This window comes from Mytilus edulis, chromosome 14 (assembly GCF_963676685.1).
Source record: "Mytilus edulis chromosome 14, xbMytEdul2.2, whole genome shotgun sequence".
NCBI classification, from domain to species: Eukaryota; Metazoa; Mollusca; class Bivalvia; order Mytilida; family Mytilidae; genus Mytilus; species Mytilus edulis.
In genome coordinates, this window is record NC_092357.1 from 22,383,316 (window position 1) to 22,404,159 (window position 20,844).

Consider the following 20,844-nt stretch of genomic DNA (forward strand, 5'->3'; position numbering starts at 1 on the left):
ACTGTCATGACTGTGTATGTAGATTCTTAACTTTTGGTCCCGTTTTCAAATTGGTCTACATTAAGGTCCAAAGGGTCCAAAATTAAACTTAGTTTGATTTTGACAAAAAATGAATCAGTTAGGTTCTTTGATATGCTGAATCTAAAAATGTACTTAGATTCTTGATTATTGGCCCAGTTTTCAAGTTGGTCCAAATCGGGGTCCAAAATTAAACTTTGTTTTATTTCATCAAAAATTGAATAAATGGGGTTCTTTCATATACCAAATCTAACTGTGTATGTAGATTCTTCATTTTTGGTCCTGTTTTCAAATTGGTCTACACTAAAGTCCAAAGGGTCCAAATTAAACTTAGTCTGATTTTAACAAAAATTGAAATCTTGAAGTTCTTTGATATGCTGAATCCAAAAATGTACTTAGATTTTTTATTATGGGCCCAGTTTTCAAGTTGGTCCAAATCAGGATCTAAAATTATTATATTAAGTATTGTGCAATAGCAAGTCTTTTCAATTGCACAGTATTGCGCAATGGCAAGAAATATCTAATTGCACAATATTGTGAAATATCAAATTTTTTTTTAATTAGAGTTATCTTTCTTTGTCCAGAATAGTAAGCAAGAAATATCTAATTGCAAAATATTGTGCAATAGCAAGATTTTATTTTAATTGGAGTTATCTTTCTTTGTCCAGAATCAACTTAAATCTTTGTTATATACAATATACAATGTATATTCACTTTTTACTACCAACTGATAAATTAAAATAATCTTTACCATTCAGTGATAACAAGCAGTTTTTTTTACATCTTAATATTTTATGATGTATTTAAATGAGTAGTTATTGTTGCAAACTCCATTAGAAATTTTAATTGAGATTAGTTTTGGAATAAGGAAAAGGGGGATGTGATTAAAAAAATTGGGTTCAATTTTTCTCATTTGAAATTTCATAAATAAAAAAGAAAATTTCTTCAAACATTTTTTTGAGAGGATTAATATTCAACAGCATAGTGAATTGCTCTAAGAGAAACAAAAATTTTAAGTTCATTAGAACACATTCATTCTGTGTCAGAAACCTATGCTGTGTCAACTATTTAATCACAATCCAAATTTAGAGCTGAATCCAGCTTGAATGTTGTGTCCATACTTGCCCTAACCGTTCAGGGTTCAACCTCTGCGGTCGTATAAAGCTACGCCCTGCGGAGCATCTGGTTGTCTATAATTTGGAGTATAGTATGACGTCACTGAACTAGTATATATATTTGTTTAGGGCCCAGCTGAATGACACCTCCGGGTGCGGGAGTTTCTTGCTGCATTGAAGACCGTTTGGTGACCTTCTGCTATTGTCTGTTCTATGGTCGGGTTGTTGTTTCTTTGACACATTCTCCATTTCCATTCTCAATTTTATTGCTAAGTTTTGCTACTGCATCCTAATTATTTTCACCTTGATCGTTGTAGGAAATCAAAACAATACCTTTAGTTGTTAGTTTTTGTATTGATTAATATTTGTTAATTTTTGTGCCTTTTGTTAGCCTACTGTACAGAGAAAAAATAATTTTGAAGGTGGTACGGTCATCTTTAATTGCTTACATCGAATTCCATTGACTCATTGGCAAGTATACATTTACAACTTTTCCTAATTTTCTTTTGTTCATGCATTTCTGTATGGAGTTTCCGTGAAAAACAGTTACGTTCAATTTGAGAAACGAATAATTATTATTGCTCTTTGTAGTTTATAAATTTGCAATCAGTTCCATTTCGTGAATTTTAGCAGTTTGATTACGGAATTCGTAATTATTTAGAACACAAATCCTGGTATAATAGTAAGTGTTGTACTGATTACAAGTAGATGAAGTTTAGACAGGTCTTAACTGAGTTTGGCCATACATTTTGATTCATTATAATACAGGAAATATATTTATGTGCGTTTCGCGTATGAATTTTGAAGTCTGTAATTTATTCTATTATGTTTTCACAATAGTTGCCAACCGGTTTTGGCGGTCAGTATATGATGACAGTTTGCACGAGATTTAACGATCGACGTTTGGGTAGTGACCATTGTCGTACGTTTCTTTTGTATTGAAGTTTAATTTTCATTAAGAATTATGTTTTTTTAATGTATTGAAGTTGTATGTAAAGAATTAATGTGTTTTGTATATATTTTGTAGATGTTTGATTGCTGTCCTTTACCGGTATTGTTGATTGTGTGATGTTTATAAACCGGGATTTGTTTTTGTAGATGCATGGTTTCCGTATTCAAAACATGAACTGTTAAATATGTTTGAATTTAAATATATTGTGATCTCTGGATTTATAGTGATTAAAATTGAGATGGTCATTGCGCCTAACAGTACCTAAATATGTATTTAGTTTTCTATTATGCCTTTATCGTATAAAGGTACATATCTGAATGTACTCAGATATGTATTCTTTACAAAAATCTAGAGAGAGATTTAGAACATAAATACTTTATGTTTGTTTGAATACAGTGAATTTAGTACATAACATATGAGTCATAATTCATCAACAAACTGTAGATGAAAATTACATTGATGTTGTCAATAACGAAAATTGTGTACAGTGTTAATATTCTCATTGTAATCCAGTCATATTATTTAGCATATTTAACTTTTTTTCATTATAGACGAATGCTGTATATAACATGCAAAAAAAAGCAAAACAAAAACTCATACGCAAAACGTTAAGTTGTTAAACCTTACTAGAAACCATTATAAAACAATATGTGACTTGTATTTTGAAGTGAAATAGAACATTTCTATTCTTATATGTCTTTCTTTCTAAAATTGCGATGTTTCAACTTCTTAATAATAAATCTGTCAGCTCATACTTAGACTAGTTTTCCATTAAAAAGCATCGATAAGCAAACTACATGTAGATTTAAAGGATGTCAAAGCATATCAACAGTTTATTAAACAAATAGGTAAGAAACAAATCTATTTGATTTTGTTTTGCGTATTATAAGGAACAACATTTCTAGCCGGGTAAAATGTTTACTATTTTAAATATTCATTATCAAGATGACGGTTACATTTTTATCTATTAAATATTCAAATAAACAAAGAAATGAAGCAAATAATGTCAGACACACACAAACAAAACAAACAGAAATTCACAAATAACTAAAACAATTATTAAAATCAAGGACCAATAACCTCAATTAAACCTGAAAATGTTTTTTTTTATAGTTTTATGCACACTTGCAGTTTGTATGCATTTTTATGTCAAATATTGTGAGACTACTGATATTATCTTAGTCCAGTCAAACTAAGTTTATACCTCAAACTAATTGCAACAGAAAATGTTTTAGTTCTAATCTATAGCACTAAGCTTTAAATATACACAGAAAAAAGTCCCATAAAATCTAACTTGAGGAACACTCAAAATCATCATTTTTTAATTTCCTATGGAAGTTAACATTGGAAGGGGAGATGACTCCGCTGAAATGAGACTTTTTGTCTAATTTTTGTTGATTTTTTTTTAATTAATGTAAAGTTTGATACTTTGAATGGGTTATAAGTTCGTATCTGACTATATTATATAATCTTCTGTTCATGAAATGTACAAAACCGAAGTGTTATGGGTATTTTATAGTTTTTGTGCATTTTTCATTGAAGAAACTGAAAATTTGTGGCTTTATGACCATTTTGAGAAAAAAAAAACAATGTTAAAATTTGGTATTGTTTATATCTGTATATGATAATTGTTCAGCATCTACCTTGTTTAAAGGAACTTTAAACCAAAAAAAAAAGAAGAATATATGCTTAATTATGTTTCTTAAATTTGAGATTCTTCACCTTGACATGTTGAAAAATTCAACAAATGGTCGACTAATGAATTACGAAATCTAGATTGTTGCTTGATAAAAGATATAAAAACACCTTAAGTGTTGTTTGTTATACTCTAAATACGGTTAAGATATCAATAATCAATACAATATGTTGAATAGAAGCGGTAAAGTTATCATTTCATATCAAATTTTATTGATATTTCTGCCTTTTTCGCAGAGTTATCTCCCTTTTCAATGCAAATCTCCATTGAAATTTTAAATCATGATTTTTTTAGTTTTCTTTAAGTAAGATTTTATTGGACAATGTTATGTGTATATTTGGGGTATAATGCTAAAGATTAAATCTTTAAAATCTTTTGTTGCAATTACTTTAAGGTAAGGGTCAAATTAATGCTAGATTGACTGGACTTTCTGTAATAAATCAGAATGATATTCCACAATTATAATTTTTTATATCCATACTGTACTACCTGGAACATTATTTACTGAGCCAGAACTGAACGAGGTGTACAAAGAACACTTAAAACCATTGAATACAAACGCGACACACAGTTGGTCCGCGACACACAAACTAGCGCAACGAACTTCGTTTTGACACTGTGTTGTGTGATATGGTTGATTTATAGGTTTGGTATCTTCAGCATCCAAGTTAAAATATCGCTTCATATGTCCTGAAACAAGAAAGTTTCAAGATTTCAATAGAATAAGTCAGCGTTTATATGTCCATCAAAAGAAATTATTAAGTTGTTTTCTGGATATGAAATCTTTTTAATTTATTTACAATATAAATTTATTTTTACTTATTGTTTGAATACCATATAGCTTTCGTTCTTTTCCTTCCCTTTTTTTTTTGTGTGTATGTGTTTGTCGTAATTGTATATTGCCCTTTTAATTCGTAATTATGAAATGCATCATTGTTATATAATGGCGTTAATGAATATTGAATGTATAGCCAAAAGTGTTGGAAGTAACGTTACACATTAAAAGTAATATCGGGATAATATAAATCAAGTAGGTTAACATGATTAACGATACCAATTTTACTGCACAAGATCCACATTTTGACAATAAATGTTTTTTCATTAATGCTCGGGGCTGAAATATTCAAATATCCATCATCATATATTATTAATTTGTTCGCTTTGAGAACATCGACAGTACAAATCTAGAGTGACAGATCTGCATTTAGACGATTAAAGTCAATACAGTGTCCAAGATGCCCAAATAGCTGTCATTTATCGAAACATTATACAAACGTTTAACCCGTTATTCGCTATGCATGTATCTTTTTAAGCTATCAATCAACAGCATTGAACATAATGATACATTTATTATAAGGTCTTACATTTGACTCTAAATATTTAAGTTATGTTAAAGGAATACCTGAGCGTGGTGTAAGTGGATAGTTGCCCCCGGTGTTTCCTGAAGTAACTGGATAAACTTCGGTTGTGACGTCACTGAACTGATCAATATCCTGGGATATTGGGAACAAATTGTTTGTTGGATCTGTAAAAAATAAAAAATAAAAATGTGGTATGATTGACAATGAGACAACTCTCCATAAGAGACCAAAATACACTTATAGATCAACGTACGGCCTTGATTAATGAACAAAGCCCAAACCGCATAGTCAGTTATAAAATGCCCCAAAATGACAAAATTAATGTAAAGCAATTCCAACGAGTAAACTAAATGCCTACTTTTTGTTGAAAACACGAACGAAAAAGAAATATATAACACATAAATAAACTTAAATTTTAGAACCAAATCAGAAATACAGTAAGAGTTTAAGCCATGTACAACATCAGACAAATGAAAACTGCAAAACAAATTGCTGTATAAGCCATACTCTTTCAAATGTCATGCAATTTTATTGACCAAAAAATAGGTGACGTGATTTGATTCTCCGTTAGTTAGCTCCATTTTGTACCAGCCACTTTCGTCACAACTCGGCCGATGCTGTACCTCATAGACGGAGAGTAGCGGAGTCCCCCGAAGATTGCCTATTGCTACCAGCAAGAGTGCAAGTGACGTAGATGTTAGCAATGAGCCAATGAATGATCATTGTACTGTCTTCGACAACGAGCAATCTCTAACCATATAGTCCGTTATAAAAGGCATATTAATGACAAAATTTAAAACGATTTAAACAGATTGCATAAAAAAGATAAGGTTATGTAACACTGGAAAAGAAAATGGCATAGTTTATTGCAGCCTGTTGTAATCCATTGGAGATATAAATAAATAATAAAAAAATAAAGTTGTCTTACACTGACAAAGAAAACGGTATAGTTTATTGCAGCCTGCTGTAATCCATTGGAGATATAAAATAAAATAATTAAAAAATAAAGTTGTCTTACACTGACAAAGAAAATGGTAAAGTTTATTGCAGCCTGTTGTACACCATTGGAGATAATAATAAAAAAGATAAAGTTGTCTTACACTGACAAAGAAAGTGGTATAGTTTATTGCAGCCTGTTGTAACCCATTGGAGATAATAAAAAAAAAGATAAAGTTGTCTTACACTGACAAAGAAAGTGGTATAGTTTATTGCAGCCTGTTGTATACCATTGGAGATAATACAAAAAAGATAAAGTTGTCTTACACTGACAAAGAAAGTGGTATAGTTTATTGCAGCCTCTTGTATACCATTGGAGATAATAAAAAAAAAGATAAAGTTATCTTACACTGACAAAGAAAATGGTATCGTTTATTGCAGCCTGTTGTAAACCATTGGAGATAATAATAAAAAAAAGGATAAAGTTGTCTTACACTGACAAAGAAAATGGTAAAGTTTATTGCAGCCTGTTGTATAACATTGGAGATAAAAAAAAAATTAAAAAAAAAGATAAAGTTGTCTTACACTGACAAAGAAAGTTGTATAGTTTATTGCAGCCTGTTGTGTACCATTCTAGAAAATAAAAAAACAGATAAAGTCATCTTACACTGACAAAGAAAATGGTATAGTTTATTGCAACCTGTTGTATAAAGAAAGGCAACAGTAGTATACCGTTGTTCAAAACTCGTAAATTTGTGGACTAAAAACTAAATCGGGGAAACAAACCAAAACTGAGGGAAACGCATTAAATATAAGAGGAGAACAACGACACAACATTGTATACCATTAAAGATAATAAGAAAAATAAAAAAGATTAAGTTATCTTACACTGACAAAGAAAATGGTATAGTTTATTGCAGCCTGTTGTATACCATTGGAAATAAAAAAATCTTTTTTAAAAAAGATAAAAAAAAGATAAAATTGTCTTACACTGACAAAGAAAATAGTATAGTTCAGTGCAGCTTGTTGTGTACCACTTGCATTCAGCGCTTCCCCCTGCCTTCACACACTTTGATGTTGCCATGCTGTTAGGTTCACCGTTAGATACCATCCAATCCGTAAACGTTGTTGGTGTTCCATCGTTCCAGGAAAAGGTAACTCCGTCCGTCGTCAACCCAATCCAGTAATCATCTGTCAGAAGGCTTTAAGATGGGAATGAAAACTTCATTTACGTATGATGTTGTAGAAAACACAAAAACACTATAGTATCAAAGCGCGAAAGGCTGTCAAGGCAGTTAATTACAGGTTGTGTGTATTTCTAGTCCAGTTATATCATTATCTTCCATAGTACAGAGGTGGTTTGTAGTATTTAAGATTAAGCGTTCTCTTGTACCTAGTTCACCTATATTCATAGTCTACTGTTTCAGCATATTTTCTGTACCTCGCCACAAAATGCATGTTTAAGACATAAAAGAACTTTTCCTTATTAACATAAATAGACGTCTTTTAATTATTGATTATATACGCATATTCAATGACTCCACTCCTATGAAAAGTAGTTCACAAAGATTGACTAGTCACCGTACTGTGTGTATGCAAGAACATCAAGTAACATAATGGTAAATGTACATAGTAACATGTCAACTATTTTGATGACCATATTTTTTCTAACTCCAAGCAAAATTATTTTTCAGTATAAACATGATAAAGTAATTTACCGGTTTGAATGAAAAAGGAGTTTTTGATTAAGAAAACAATGACATCTGGTGGTCATTTATAACAGCTGTCTCATTAGCATTTTAACCACTTCCCATATTTGCAATTAGTACAATCATGACAATAGAAGAAAATGATGCAACGCCAAAACAAAACTTACTTGTAAATCTATGAAATTCTCTTTACGGTATGAGTTTTTCTCATTGTTGGAGATTGTACAGTAGTACCTGTAACTACTTATACCCATTTATTATGCACTTTAGTTTGATAAACTCACTAAATATCATGTATATACCACATCTCCTTATTTTTATATGCATTACAATATCATTTACAATTGTAATTCAAATCTATATATCAAAGCAAAATGAATTGCACCACTTTTATTTATGCATCCTTTGGCAAAATACAAGTTCTTAAATTACACAATATAAATTTATTTATATAAAAATTAAATTTAGTATACGACTCTTAACAGGTACAAATCAAAGAGCTGATAGCTCTGAGGTGGAAGAAGGTGAATAAAAGGTAACTTGAATTACCATAAAAGCAGCCCCACTAACACAGGCTGCTTTGTTCCATTATCGTTATGATGGGGTTTTTTTCTTCAAACAAGAATGTGTCATAAGTACATGGGTTTCCCATTCGTACAATCATTTTCTATGTTCAGTGGACTGTGAAAATTAGGTAAAATCTTTAATTTGGCAGTAAAATTAGAACGATCATATCGTAAGGAACACATGTGTACTAAGTTTCAAGTTGATTTGATTTCAACTTCATAAAAAACTACTTCGACCATTAACTTTAACCTGAAGCAGGACGGACGGACAGACCAGAAAACATAATGCCCATAAATGGGACATAAAGATAGTAAGACTTGTTACATAGATACCCAACAACTATTGAAAGTTCCCATGTTTTTTGTTAGTGCGCAACAACAATTTTTAACATTACAATTTTTAGCGAAGTACTTTGCACGATCTGGATTGTCTAGAATAAGTATCATATTTGTATAATGAACTTATATGCCTTTTTCTTAAGTCTGTTTGCATGATTCTAGTTATTAAATCGGTAGAAAAGATGAACATGTAGCTAGCAGACCAGGGTTTATGTATTTGTGTCAGAATATTAGATGCTTGTTGAATTGAATTATGCACAAAGATAGACCTTTAACAGGTTGGGAACAACACTCCAAATGAGGGATAACCCTCATTGGTAGAACATTACAACCCGCTGTAAAACATTAGCACCTTTATATTCATATTATTTGATGAAACTTTTCCCCAAGAACTATGCATCTATTAATATTGATATATAATGTATTTATCTTTAATGATATTTGCTAACAATTTGAATAACTTTAGTCTGTCAATTAATAAACAGTTTAAGGATAAATGAACTGATAAATCCTTTTCATGTTTAACAATGCGTACATATGTAGAACTCTAAAGTGCGATGATCACGCTAAAGTGCGATGGTCTTCGCTAAAGTACGTTGGTGTATCACGCTAAAGTGCGATGGCTGTTTGTTCGCTAAAGTACGATGGTATATCACGATAAAGTGTAATGGACCAAAAGTGTTAAAATTGACGGCTAAAAACGTGAAAGTACATGGATGTTCAAAAAATGTCTTTTTGCAAAAGCTAGAATGCTAAGCTATAAATATGTAATAGGCCTTATAAATGTCTGTGGCTTAAGTGATTGTTACTAAATTTTTAAGACCGACCACGTTTTTATTGCTAAAAAGGTAATTTAGGTAACAAAATACTATATTTCATGGAAATTTTTTTTTTTAACTATTCGGTCGTATCAAATATTTGGATCATTGGTGTAGCTTACCGTTCACACAGTCTATCAATTATTTGAACACCTCCCTTGCAGGCACCATTGTAAATTACATATAAAAAAAATTCGTTCATTGTCAGAATGTTTAACATTTATTTGTATAAGCTTTTAATGAAATGCGAGAAAAAAGAGATGTCTAAGATTTCTCCTTTTTCGTAGTGAGTACATGTACATGTTACATTTTCCTACAATGTACAAACTAGTGATTTAGCTAACAATCTATAATTTACGCATGCATTTGAATGCATGTATTTATTTTACAGACGTTACTTTTCAATAAAATTCACAATATTTTAACGTGGACTGAGCACCCGTAAAAAACACAACACATTTGATTTAGCCGACAAAGAACGGTTATGTTTTAATTAAATTAGTCATGGACATGACAGTTGTTAATGAAATATATCTTCCAGCATGTACATTTTTGATTTGTATTAACGACTGTTAACGTCATAATCAATCTACGTTTCTTACGTCTATACTTTAGCATACCATTGGACTTTAGCGTATGGAGGAATCGCACTTTAGCATACACCATCGCACTTTAGCGTGACTATCGCACTTTAGCGTGACCATCGCACTTTAGCGTCCCCAACGCACTTTAGAGTCCTACACATATACACAATATTAGGTCATATGTTTTTGTTGTATGAGACAGATATACTTGGGATGTTTTACTGAGCCCTTCCACAGTTTTTTTTTCCAAATACAAAAAAAGGTTTACATTCTTATGACAATGATATAATATTGTTTTATAATGCAACTTAAATTAATGCATTGATAGCTTTTCGAAAAGTTGTAACACAAATTTCAAACTTATTTTCATCCCTTAATGAACCGTTGATTGTGGAAAACGTGTTCCATGTTGAAATTGACATTGCACAAAATATAGGTGTTACTATATAAAGAATTAAACAAAACTAGTTGCAGAATAAATCATTGTTTTACTCATTCCAAACTGACAATTTGTTCATGCATGCATACCAAAATAACAAAAAAAAAATGAAGTCTCCACCAATATATTATTTTACCATATTTTTTTTACAATCAATTTTATTTTGTTTGTAATAAAATAGAAAGTATGTGCTTAAAGCGGGCAAAACGCGAAACAGTCAATGATGTGTATTAATGCGTTTGTGCTAAAGGTAGAGATACTGAGTTTATACTGGTTGACGATAAAAGGTCGTCATATAAGAATTCCATATAATTGAATCATAATCAATTATAAGGTCTTAAATTTATCCATTGTCAGAACAATAGGAAGCTTCTCTTGTGTTGAAGATGTATATTACGATTAAATGTGTTCTTTTAAACTAATTGACCTTTATCCAATGACTCACTTTTTTTCTACAACTTTCATATGCAACGAAATAAAATTAGAAAATAATGGTTACTTTAAAGCTGATAAATATTGAAAATTACTTACTCTTGTGTAAAAAGCGCATTTTTAACGATTATCGCCTCCTCTTGAGATCTCAAAAGTGCAAGTTGTAACGAAAATGTCTCACATTGAGCTTTTGCGGCAGCATATGTCATACCCGTCAGTACAGGCATCAAGTTTACTATTAAAAGAAAACGAACATAAAATAATACTCTTCAAATATTAGCTGTATACATGAAAACACATATATAACAGCTATGAGTGCTTTGTTATTTGTTATACATATTTTAAATTTTGTTTGGGAAAATTCATATCTTGCTTTATTTTTAGATTTGTATCTCTATTTTATCGTACTCTTTGTCTTTATTTTCTAATACAATCTTAATACTATATTGATATGAACCTTGACATAAAGCATGGTTGAGCTGGTCTGTCATAGGTCGTGCTGTCCATTGGAAGTTCGGTTGGGTCATTGCAACTGCTACATCCTTAACAGTGTTTGGTGAAGATGTATCCCAGTTACTGTACACCATTCCTTTTCCTGTATTTTGCCAGACTAAGTTGATCCCATTACCATACAAACCAATCCATATGTCGCTTGATATATGTCTAATGATAATAATTTTATAATCAAAATGCATCTGGTGCCGTTAAGGTGATATTGATAATGCTGTTTTTTATCATTGGGTGACTCTCTCATTGACCTTACCCAATGTTTCGTTTGTTTGTTTGTTTACGTTATATTAACCTACCAAGACATTCCCCAAGATGACACTAAATAAAATTAATGGATAACGTTTTACCCTTGCAGATCTTTATCAAAAAGTGACACTCCTGACAGTGCATGTGATATTAATAAAGGATGTTGCGATTGCTCTGTCGGCGATTTTCGTTTTATCATTTTGAGCTCACTTTGTATAAGTGATTGAGTAGAATTATTCAAAGTTTTGTCAAATGTAGGAACATCCAAAACACTGGTTTCTGGCTATCTCTTTTACTGCTTATTCTTTAGTAGACTGATATGATTACTCGGGAATATATAGACAGACGTTTATAATAAACATCTGATATAATAATTAGAAAATACATAAGCAACACTAAGGATGCTACATGAAGAGTTGGATCTACTAACCCTATCGGAGCAACAGAGATCAATGCAGTATTCAGAGGGGTTCATGTTGCTATATTATGTCTTTTTGAATACAGTTGTTTGTCTTTTGGTCTTTTTATTTTAATCCTACCATAGCGGAGGGGGAGGACAGGGGGTACCCTTCTCCCTTCTCCCACCTCTCTTCTCCTTTCTCCTACCCCCGTTCTCCTTTCTCCCATTAGAATAAAACATCTCCTTTTAAGATATTTTTTCTTGAAATATTAGAAAAAAATTTAAAAGGAGAGATATTTTATTTTTTCTCCTTTCTCCAACTTTTTCTCCTTTCTCCCAGCCTTCCTCTCCTTTCTCCCACCCCCTTTCTCCTTTCTCCCACCCCCTTTCTCCTTTCTCCTACCCCCTTTCTCCCGGTCTCCCTTATCCCTGTCCTCCCCCTCATAGCGCTGTCAGGTTGTTTCCATCTTATAAGTTGGTATGTCGCTTTGGTATCGTTCGCCTCCAATTTAAAAGTCTTGAAACTATTTTGGAGTAATTATATTTTATAACCATGGAAAATGTTTTGAAAAGAATTTAAACATTGATATTGATTAACAATGTTACACGGAGAAGCTGTGAAACTTTGCCAATTCAGCGGGAAACATCATTTAGAATAACACATTTAAATTTAAGTATTAGCAAACATTATGGCAAATCTATTATAGACCAAAATGCTTTCTCAGTTTGGTAACTTCAAAACATGTACAATTGTAACCAAAAGAGATTACTGTAAACTAAGTTATTATCGCGGATACTGTATTTCACGTTTAACCCTTTCTAGTCCCCTCCCTGCTATTTAATTTCACGTTTTTAGAATTTACGTGATGTCTTTTGATTTGTAATAATCTGAGTTTTACATATTTGCGACAATTCATATTCGCGTTATTTTTCTACTCGCGAAAATAAGTTGGTTTACAGTATTTTTTAGCAAGCAACAGATTGTTTCTAAATAGCCATAGTACCAAAAAACTGTTTGGAATGTCTTCAGAATTATGCATGCTAATTGAATATAATCTAGCATAATTATTTTAGAGCCTTGTTATTGTTATATTCAGCATATATTTTTTTTTAAATACTTAAATGATATTTGTAGGAACAATCATAAAGTAAATTTGAAATCTCGTCCAAATTGACAACCAGACATCTACATGAGTTTTTACAGTATACTAACACATTTTATAGTGTGACTTTTTACACTATTATTTCAGATTAGGGTGTATGTTAGCGCCTGCTAAAACGTTAAAACTTGTCCTAGTTCAGGAACCAGCTGTTCAAGGCTGTTGTTTGTTGATGTTTTTCAAAAGTGTTTCTCGTTTTTCATTGTTATAAAGATTGGACCGTTGGTTTTCCTTTTTGAATGGTTTTATGCTGGTCTATTTTTGGTCCTTAATCGCTTGCTGGTCAATGTGAGTTAAAGCTCCGTGTTGAAGGCCGTAATTTGACTTTCAATGGTTTACTGGTACAAGTTGTGACTTGCATGGAGATTTGTCTCATTGGCACTCATACCATATCTTCTTATATCTATCTACCTACATGCCATACAGCTCATTCGTAACGCGTTCCATTGTCTCGGGATTATCAACAACAGCTAGTTGTCCTCCTATAGCCTGGCATGCCAATGAAGCTTCATAGAAGTTGTACAATCCAGAGAGAAGGCTAAAAGAAGGCTGCACTGGAGCTGTAAAAACGTTACACAGTAATAAAACATTGTATATACTAACTAGAGAGATGTGCTCTTCAAACTCCCAAAGAAAAATGTTCCTATTATCATTTCTATAATAATGTCGTTTATTCTGTACCTAATTTCACGAGGATACAGAAACGACAAAATTACAACAGCTTTCAGAAAGCTTATGAAACAGAAGAAGTGAACTTGTAGTGTATGGGACTAAAGTTTCATGTATTGACCGCAAGAACTGGTGTCATATTAAAATTATTAGTCACTTGCCAAAAGTGCTCATTGCGTCTTGTTAAAGTTTACTACAGGGTTAAAAAAATCAAAAAATCTGCTATTTACATCTAAATTGAAAAAAATAGTTTGGTTACAACCATTAGCAAGAAATAATTGTATGTGAAGTTAAGCCGTCACCACTAAAACATCATGTAAAGCAACAGTAAAAATGTGAGAGCAATAAAACTTACGTTAAGTTTTCACAAACCTCATCTCAGTTGCACTTACTGAATTGTGTTCACTCTTCATTTTATTTACTGTTTTTTTTAATAACCGGTTAAATTAAAATACGACAAATATTAACTGTATAATAATAGACCAATAGTACAAATTTCCAGGTTAAGATGTGTTGGTTTGTCAGTGTATTTGCATTTATTATCAATGATTATATAATTTGTATTTTATATTTATTTCAGTAGATAAATATAACTTTATTAACGTCAAAAGCTATATATTACCTATGCATAACGAAATGAATTCATCAAAACAGTCTCGTGTTCGCCAAGTTGGGTAACCATTGTTTTCATTTTCCAGTACTGCACATGCGTTATCAGTCGGTTCGGAACTTGATCTCCAGTTTGACCAGTCAAGTACTTCTCCGTCCCCCCATTGGCATGGAAGACTGTGACATGTTGCAGATATCCAAACTCGTTCATCAATAAGCCTGAAATAATTGATATCAAAACATAATTTGCTCACGAAGAAACATAAATTTAGAAAATTAATGTAAAAATATTTACAACTTGTTTTTAATATGAAAATAGGATGGATTGGTATAATTGGCAAGGAGAAAACAAGTCACAATGACTAGAGTAGCAAGAATTTGGGAAACATAGCAGAACGGGAATCAATCTGTCCAAAATGCACGTCTTGGGATCGCGTTATGATTACTACTTTCTTTTAAAAATAATTTTTCGACCCTCCTTCTCAAACTAAGACATATATATAAACCATTCCTCTGTTATTCACAATATTCGATTTAGTTTATATATTGGTATTTTGTTACACCTTTTTGTTATATTTTCTGTTAATCAAATTATCGATAAATAAACACACCTCAATTTAGAATAAATCATGTACAAATATTTATCTCTAAGATGTCAACATATTTGTATGTATATAAGTGCTTTTGTACAGTTTTCAACCAGTTATTATCATTTTCTTTTTCACATGCTGATACTCTCTTTTCATAAAAATTAATCTCTGTATGTTCATGCTATTGGCCTTCTAATGATCCGAAACATTCATGATGAAGGCTGATTTTTTTGTGTGCACATGGTCATATGATTGCACATTAAAAATTTGATAAAAACGATATCTCAAACACAGACTAAGGTTGAAACCTCTGGGGAGATACTGGTCCAAAATTATTTCATGCCAGTATTACATTTTACTTTGATGATGTTGTGGGGCTGCTAGAGAAAAACTGTTGTACAAGAAAACGACAAAAAATAAAAACAATGAAAAAGAGCTAATTATGACTGAGATACATCACTGAATCTTAAATGGTTTCGATGTTATGTCATCCAATATTTAAGAACATCAATATTCATAACGTCCGTATATTATAATGCTTTTCAACTGAGGAGCGTACTATCAGTGGACACAAATGATGATCTACTTTAGAACATGTCTATGCTAACGATTTGTTCTAAATTGTTAATCTATTTTTTTTGTAAGATTTTTTTTATTTCCTTTCCATTCATCGCCTACAGTCTTGTCTTATTAAGACAAAAGTAAGTTATCATCGTTTAAATTTCATTAATCGATTACGACAACCAATCAAGGTAACAAACAAAACATGGGGGAAAGGAATCAATGTCAAACTGAGTGTGACAGGGCAATAGTCTGCTATTGTTACCGCCATCGACCGATTAAAGATCCTAAAATGAACAATCGTGTTAACGTTCTGATTCACAACATAACTGTTTGTAAATATATTTTTAAAGCAAATGCATTTTTTTATTGAAAATAAGATTGATAATGTGAACTTAAAAAATATTTGTTGGTGTAACCTTTACATGTAGTTGGCAAAACTGTTATGAATTTTTGGTCCTCAACACTCTTCAACTTCGTACTTTATTTCGCATTTTTTATTTTTTTATACGTCTCATTGGGACTCGTGCAACATCTTCTTATATCTGTGTGTATTTAGTTTTCTAAAACAGGCACTCTATTCGTTTATAATGAAAACACTAGTTTCTTTAAATAAATTCAAGTTGATTAATTTCCATTTAAAACTTACAGACTTGTGAGATATTGTTCAGCTGAATTATGCAGTCCAATATTGTCTATCTTAGCCAATTCCATACCAATACTTTTACAATAGGCACCGGCAGCAGCTTGACCAATAGTATTATAATTTACACGAAAATATGCTGATTTTCCTGAAATTTTGATACATATATTAGTATTATTGAGGATATTATTCTCATTTAATACATTTTTTGTAATAGTTATATATCCATGTTACCATGTCTCAATCTGAGAAGATATAATGCCAACACGATGAACATGATGAAGTAAGAAAAAAATGCATGACTTAACATAGATGTCTCTTAAATGCTACAGAACGTGGTATTTTACCGCTCAAACAACAAAGACAATGCCAAAGCATTTGCGTTTGATACCATTTTGTACTGTTAAATTAAGCCTTCGCTAGAGTCGAGCATACCTTAAACTATTGAATTGGTCCATATCTGTTTTAACCAATATCTTAATTTATAAACCTGTTTTGTAAATCTTTGCTAGCACTGCATGGAAGAATCCTATATCTATCAACGTGATCAAGCAACGATTTGTAAAATATTAGAGTATAAAGAGAAATGGTGTGGGTTTTCTTTTAAAATATCCGTATGTGTAGCATTGAAATAAAACAAGGATACAAAATCCTTAAGATCATTAATAGATACCGGGATTAGATAAAAAATTTCCATAGAGTGAAAATGTTAGAATTCGGAACATTAATGTATGATTCTTAAAGTTGATACATTGTATTAGTCCTGTTCATTTGGCCTCAATGTCGAAATTACTTCAGAAATGCAAACATTTGCCTAGGTTACTACTAATGCAATATAATTAACCCTAAAAACAGGCATAGTGTTTACATATCTATGTACTATTTAAAATCATATTTGTTAAGGTTAACTTACCATTTATATTAACGATCTGTATAAACAAAAAACCTATTCTAAATAAGTTTACTCTGTCCATTGCTGAACAAAAGTGGTTCGTTTGAAAATGACACTGGATAAATGCTTTAATAGAAAACATATTAAATGTTAAATAAAAAAAATCTTAAATAGAAGTCAACGTTAGAAAAAAGGAGACCTATTGACTGAGATCAAAATTGTATATTGGTGCCATTAAAGTAATGGTCATCAAAAATTATTATAAACTTCTAACACGATATCACAGTTTTATAACATTTTTTTCTTAGAAGACCATGCTTTCTAAAGGAAATACCTGAACCAAGTCAGTTGTTTTCCAATTTTTTTTTATTATATATCAGCTTTTGATTTTTTTACATTTGATAAAACATGTAAAAGTCTTTCCATTTTTCTTTGAGATCGATAGTTTTGCGATTTCATTTTGTTTTTAAATTGATGAACAAACAAATGTGCTATAGTCACTCCTTTGTGTATCAGACGATCAAAGACAATTTTATTATTGATAAAATATTACAAAAATAACAAATATTGAAAATAATAGGAACCGTTCATATTGTCTCATTGTCGTTTAAAAAAAAAACAAACAAAAAAACACACAATCTTTTAGCATTAAAAAAAAGTTAACAAGAAAAGAATAAATCGGAAATGAAAAAATGAAAAAAAAAATAAATGTACACATTTCGTATGTCCCACGCTTTTTTTTCTTGATTTTACCCCATCGGGAACTCTCATACACAAACTTATGAAACCCAGTGATTATAGATATATAGAACCATGAAAACTTGATTTACCGAAAAGAATATACAAAAAAGTATAGCTGAATTCATCTACGGTCAGTTATGTACGAAGCACCTAGGTTTCTTAAAATATATCAACTTAAAAATTACAAATCATGTCGGTTTCTTAGCATTGACTAGTGATATTCTGATATAATCGGGTACCAACTGTTCACCAGGAGTTGTATCATTCCACGCGTCAATTGATAAATAAGATACATTCAAAAGAAATATAACTCAACAATTCGTTATTCATACTTACATTAAAAGTCAAAACCATTACATGTATTGCATCTCACGCATTTGTTTGGTATAAAAACAAAACAAAAATACCTGGCTTATAAGCTGGTACCCCAGACACTGAAGTTAGGCATACTGTTATTCAGTAGATCATATTAGTATGAATATGCTTCCTTTTTATTCACAGTACCTTAATTAATACTGATTAATATGTACTTTATATTTCAAATGACCAGTTATTTAAAGTAAGAAAATGTATTGACGGCTAAACAAATGATTAAGTAAACAAATAAGGTAGACAATATGTCTTCTTTGTGTAAACATCTGAATCGACTTTGTCGCCAATATTTGAATAATTCTCCGTTTATATGTATTTTAGTACACGTTGTACCAAAGAAGACATTCGATTGAACTCTTGGCTCTTTTTGTAATAACTGTAATATAATTCATAATCAATAGAAAAAATAATCATACATAATACCCTTTGTTATGTATCAAACATTCATTATTATAGTCTTTGTAAGAACCATTCAGGTTCCTGTTGATTCGTGACCACTTCGTCATTTGCTTTATATATGTTGTTTTTGAAGAAGTTGAAATTGAGTTTCAATTATCTATATTTTCCTATTGATCCTTTGTCATGTGTTTGTGTTGTTGTTGCCTAGTTAATAAATGTCATATCGGATTGTAACTGAAATAGAGAAAGTTGTGAACAGTAGAATCAACACATTTTCACTAATAAAAATAAAGAGAGATTACCATTGGGACAACTATACACCAGAAAATGCCTGTATCCAAGTCAGGAATATGACAGTTGTTATCCATTCATTGTGTTTGAGCTTTTGATTTTACCATTTGATAAGGGACTTTCCGTTTTTAATTTTCCTCGGAATTCAGTATTTTTTTGTGATTTTACTTTAGGCTACAATGATGTCCATCATTTTTATTGTATTTAAAAAGATCTGTACATAACATGACGCTGTATCAACGTAGCAAGAGCGTAACGAAAGCGTGATTCTATTCGTAGAAACTTCTCTGCGATCTCACAACGACGTCATTACGACCTGACTACGACCATCATGTTCTCAACGGGATCCAACTACGACTATACCACGTTTACACCACGCTGTTCAAGACCATAGTGCGATTCTAGCACGCCCAGGCCGTCATAATCGCGCTCTTCTTACGACTGACGACGTTCATACTACGACCATCATTTTCATTGTCATTTTCACATGAAATATGTAAAAGCTCTCCAGGTTTTGTTTTTCGTATGTAATTTGGACTTCTTGTCCTTTTTCTTTAACAGCTCAACCGTGCTTGACACATCGGTGTCATCCCTGCGATCGTTCACTATAAACATCGTTATTTTAAGTTTGATGGAACAACATAAGGTAGTATGATTCAGGTTAGATTGGTCGTTCCGACATCTATGCTGGATCAGGATTCGTTACTATCAGTGCTCCCATGCTTCTACATCTACTCCTATTACCACGCCCACGTGTTCTCACGGTTAGATTTTGGTGGCATAACTCTATTATTTCCAAGAAATCTACGTATTAATCAGAAATAGAATGAAATGGAACAGCATTTATATGGAACATGATGTTCACGTTATTGCTGCGAGCGTTGTGAGATCGCGATATGAACGTGGTATGATCGTATTATCGTCTTGGTAAGAGCGTGCTATAAGCGCAGTAGAAGCGTGTTGCAATCGAATAAATCGTAGTAAGGTCGTAGTGAGAATGTGATTAGCGTAGAAAAATCGTGGTAAGTTAGATAAATCGTAGTGAGGTTGCAGAATAAGCGTGATGAGAACGTGGTATAATCGTAGCGGGAGTTGTAGAAGCGTAACGAGGACGTAGTTGCAACGTGAAAGAAACGAAAATTTACATTTGTATGCCTCTCTTACGCGACCTCACCGCGATCTGAATTTATTTTAGATCGCAGTGAGCGTGGTGCGATCGTGGTCTAGTGGGACTGGGGATTTATAAAGACAAAACAGTGTCTAGCGTATTAGATTATAATACTGGTACCTTTGATAACTATCTATTCTTAAATCATTCTAATGACTGGCATGCGTATGATTTTGATCCAGAACATGTTGGCAACATTAATATCCATCTATTCATCCTACATACTGAGATTAGTATGAGTTTGAAAAATTAATATTGTATTTAAAAGTTGCCCTGAATCTGTAGACAGAAATCCCAATCTTATTCATTTATATAACATGCCACCTTGTGATAGTAAAAAAACTGCCCACAATCCACATTTTCGGAATCTAATGCATTCTGGGTATTATTTTCAAAGCGTTCACCAAAACCTTGTACTTGGTTTAAGACTTACCTAACAATTAAGAAGAGGCAAATATCAAAATCTAACCGAGAACAGAGATCGAGGATACTTGAACTGATTACTAACTATGAATATATTTAAATTTTATTATTTCAATTACACACACAATGTAATCCGGAAAGTGATGAATGATTATGAATCCGGAGACGTTTTTCCTTATATTGATTATCGATTTTAACATAAAAA

At 31.7% G+C, this 20,844-nt stretch overlaps 1 protein-coding gene across 1 annotated transcript; it reads right to left on the reverse strand.

Moving 5' to 3' along the window:
* Window positions 1-4,135: 4,135 nt before the first annotated feature.
* LOC139502901 (secretory phospholipase A2 receptor-like) lies at window positions 4,136-17,357 on the reverse strand. Its single transcript, XM_071292569.1, has 9 exons — window positions 17,267-17,357; window positions 16,360-16,501; window positions 14,573-14,778; window positions 13,697-13,841; window positions 11,423-11,628; window positions 11,065-11,200; window positions 7,069-7,280; window positions 5,184-5,306; window positions 4,136-4,471 (listed from the first exon to the last, which is right to left on the reverse strand). Exons 1-9 carry the CDS (start codon window positions 17,325-17,327, stop codon window positions 4,251-4,253), a joined length of 1,452 nt encoding a protein of 483 aa, XP_071148670.1. The 5' UTR covers window positions 17,328-17,357; the 3' UTR covers window positions 4,136-4,250.
* Between the last annotated feature and the right edge of the window lie 3,487 nt (window positions 17,358-20,844).

Coding starts and splice junctions, on each gene's coding strand:
- LOC139502901 (XM_071292569.1), bottom strand. CDS start 17,327: ATGGACAGAGTAAACTTATTTAGAATAGGTTTTTTGTTTATACAGATC. Junction 16,502..17,266: donor ACAGATCGTTAATATAAATG/GTAAGTTAACCT, acceptor TCAAAATTTCAG/GAAAATCAGCATATTTTCGT. Junction 11,201..11,422: donor CAACCATGCTTTATGTCAAG/GTTCATATCAAT, acceptor TTCTTTTAATAG/TAAACTTGATGCCTGTACTG.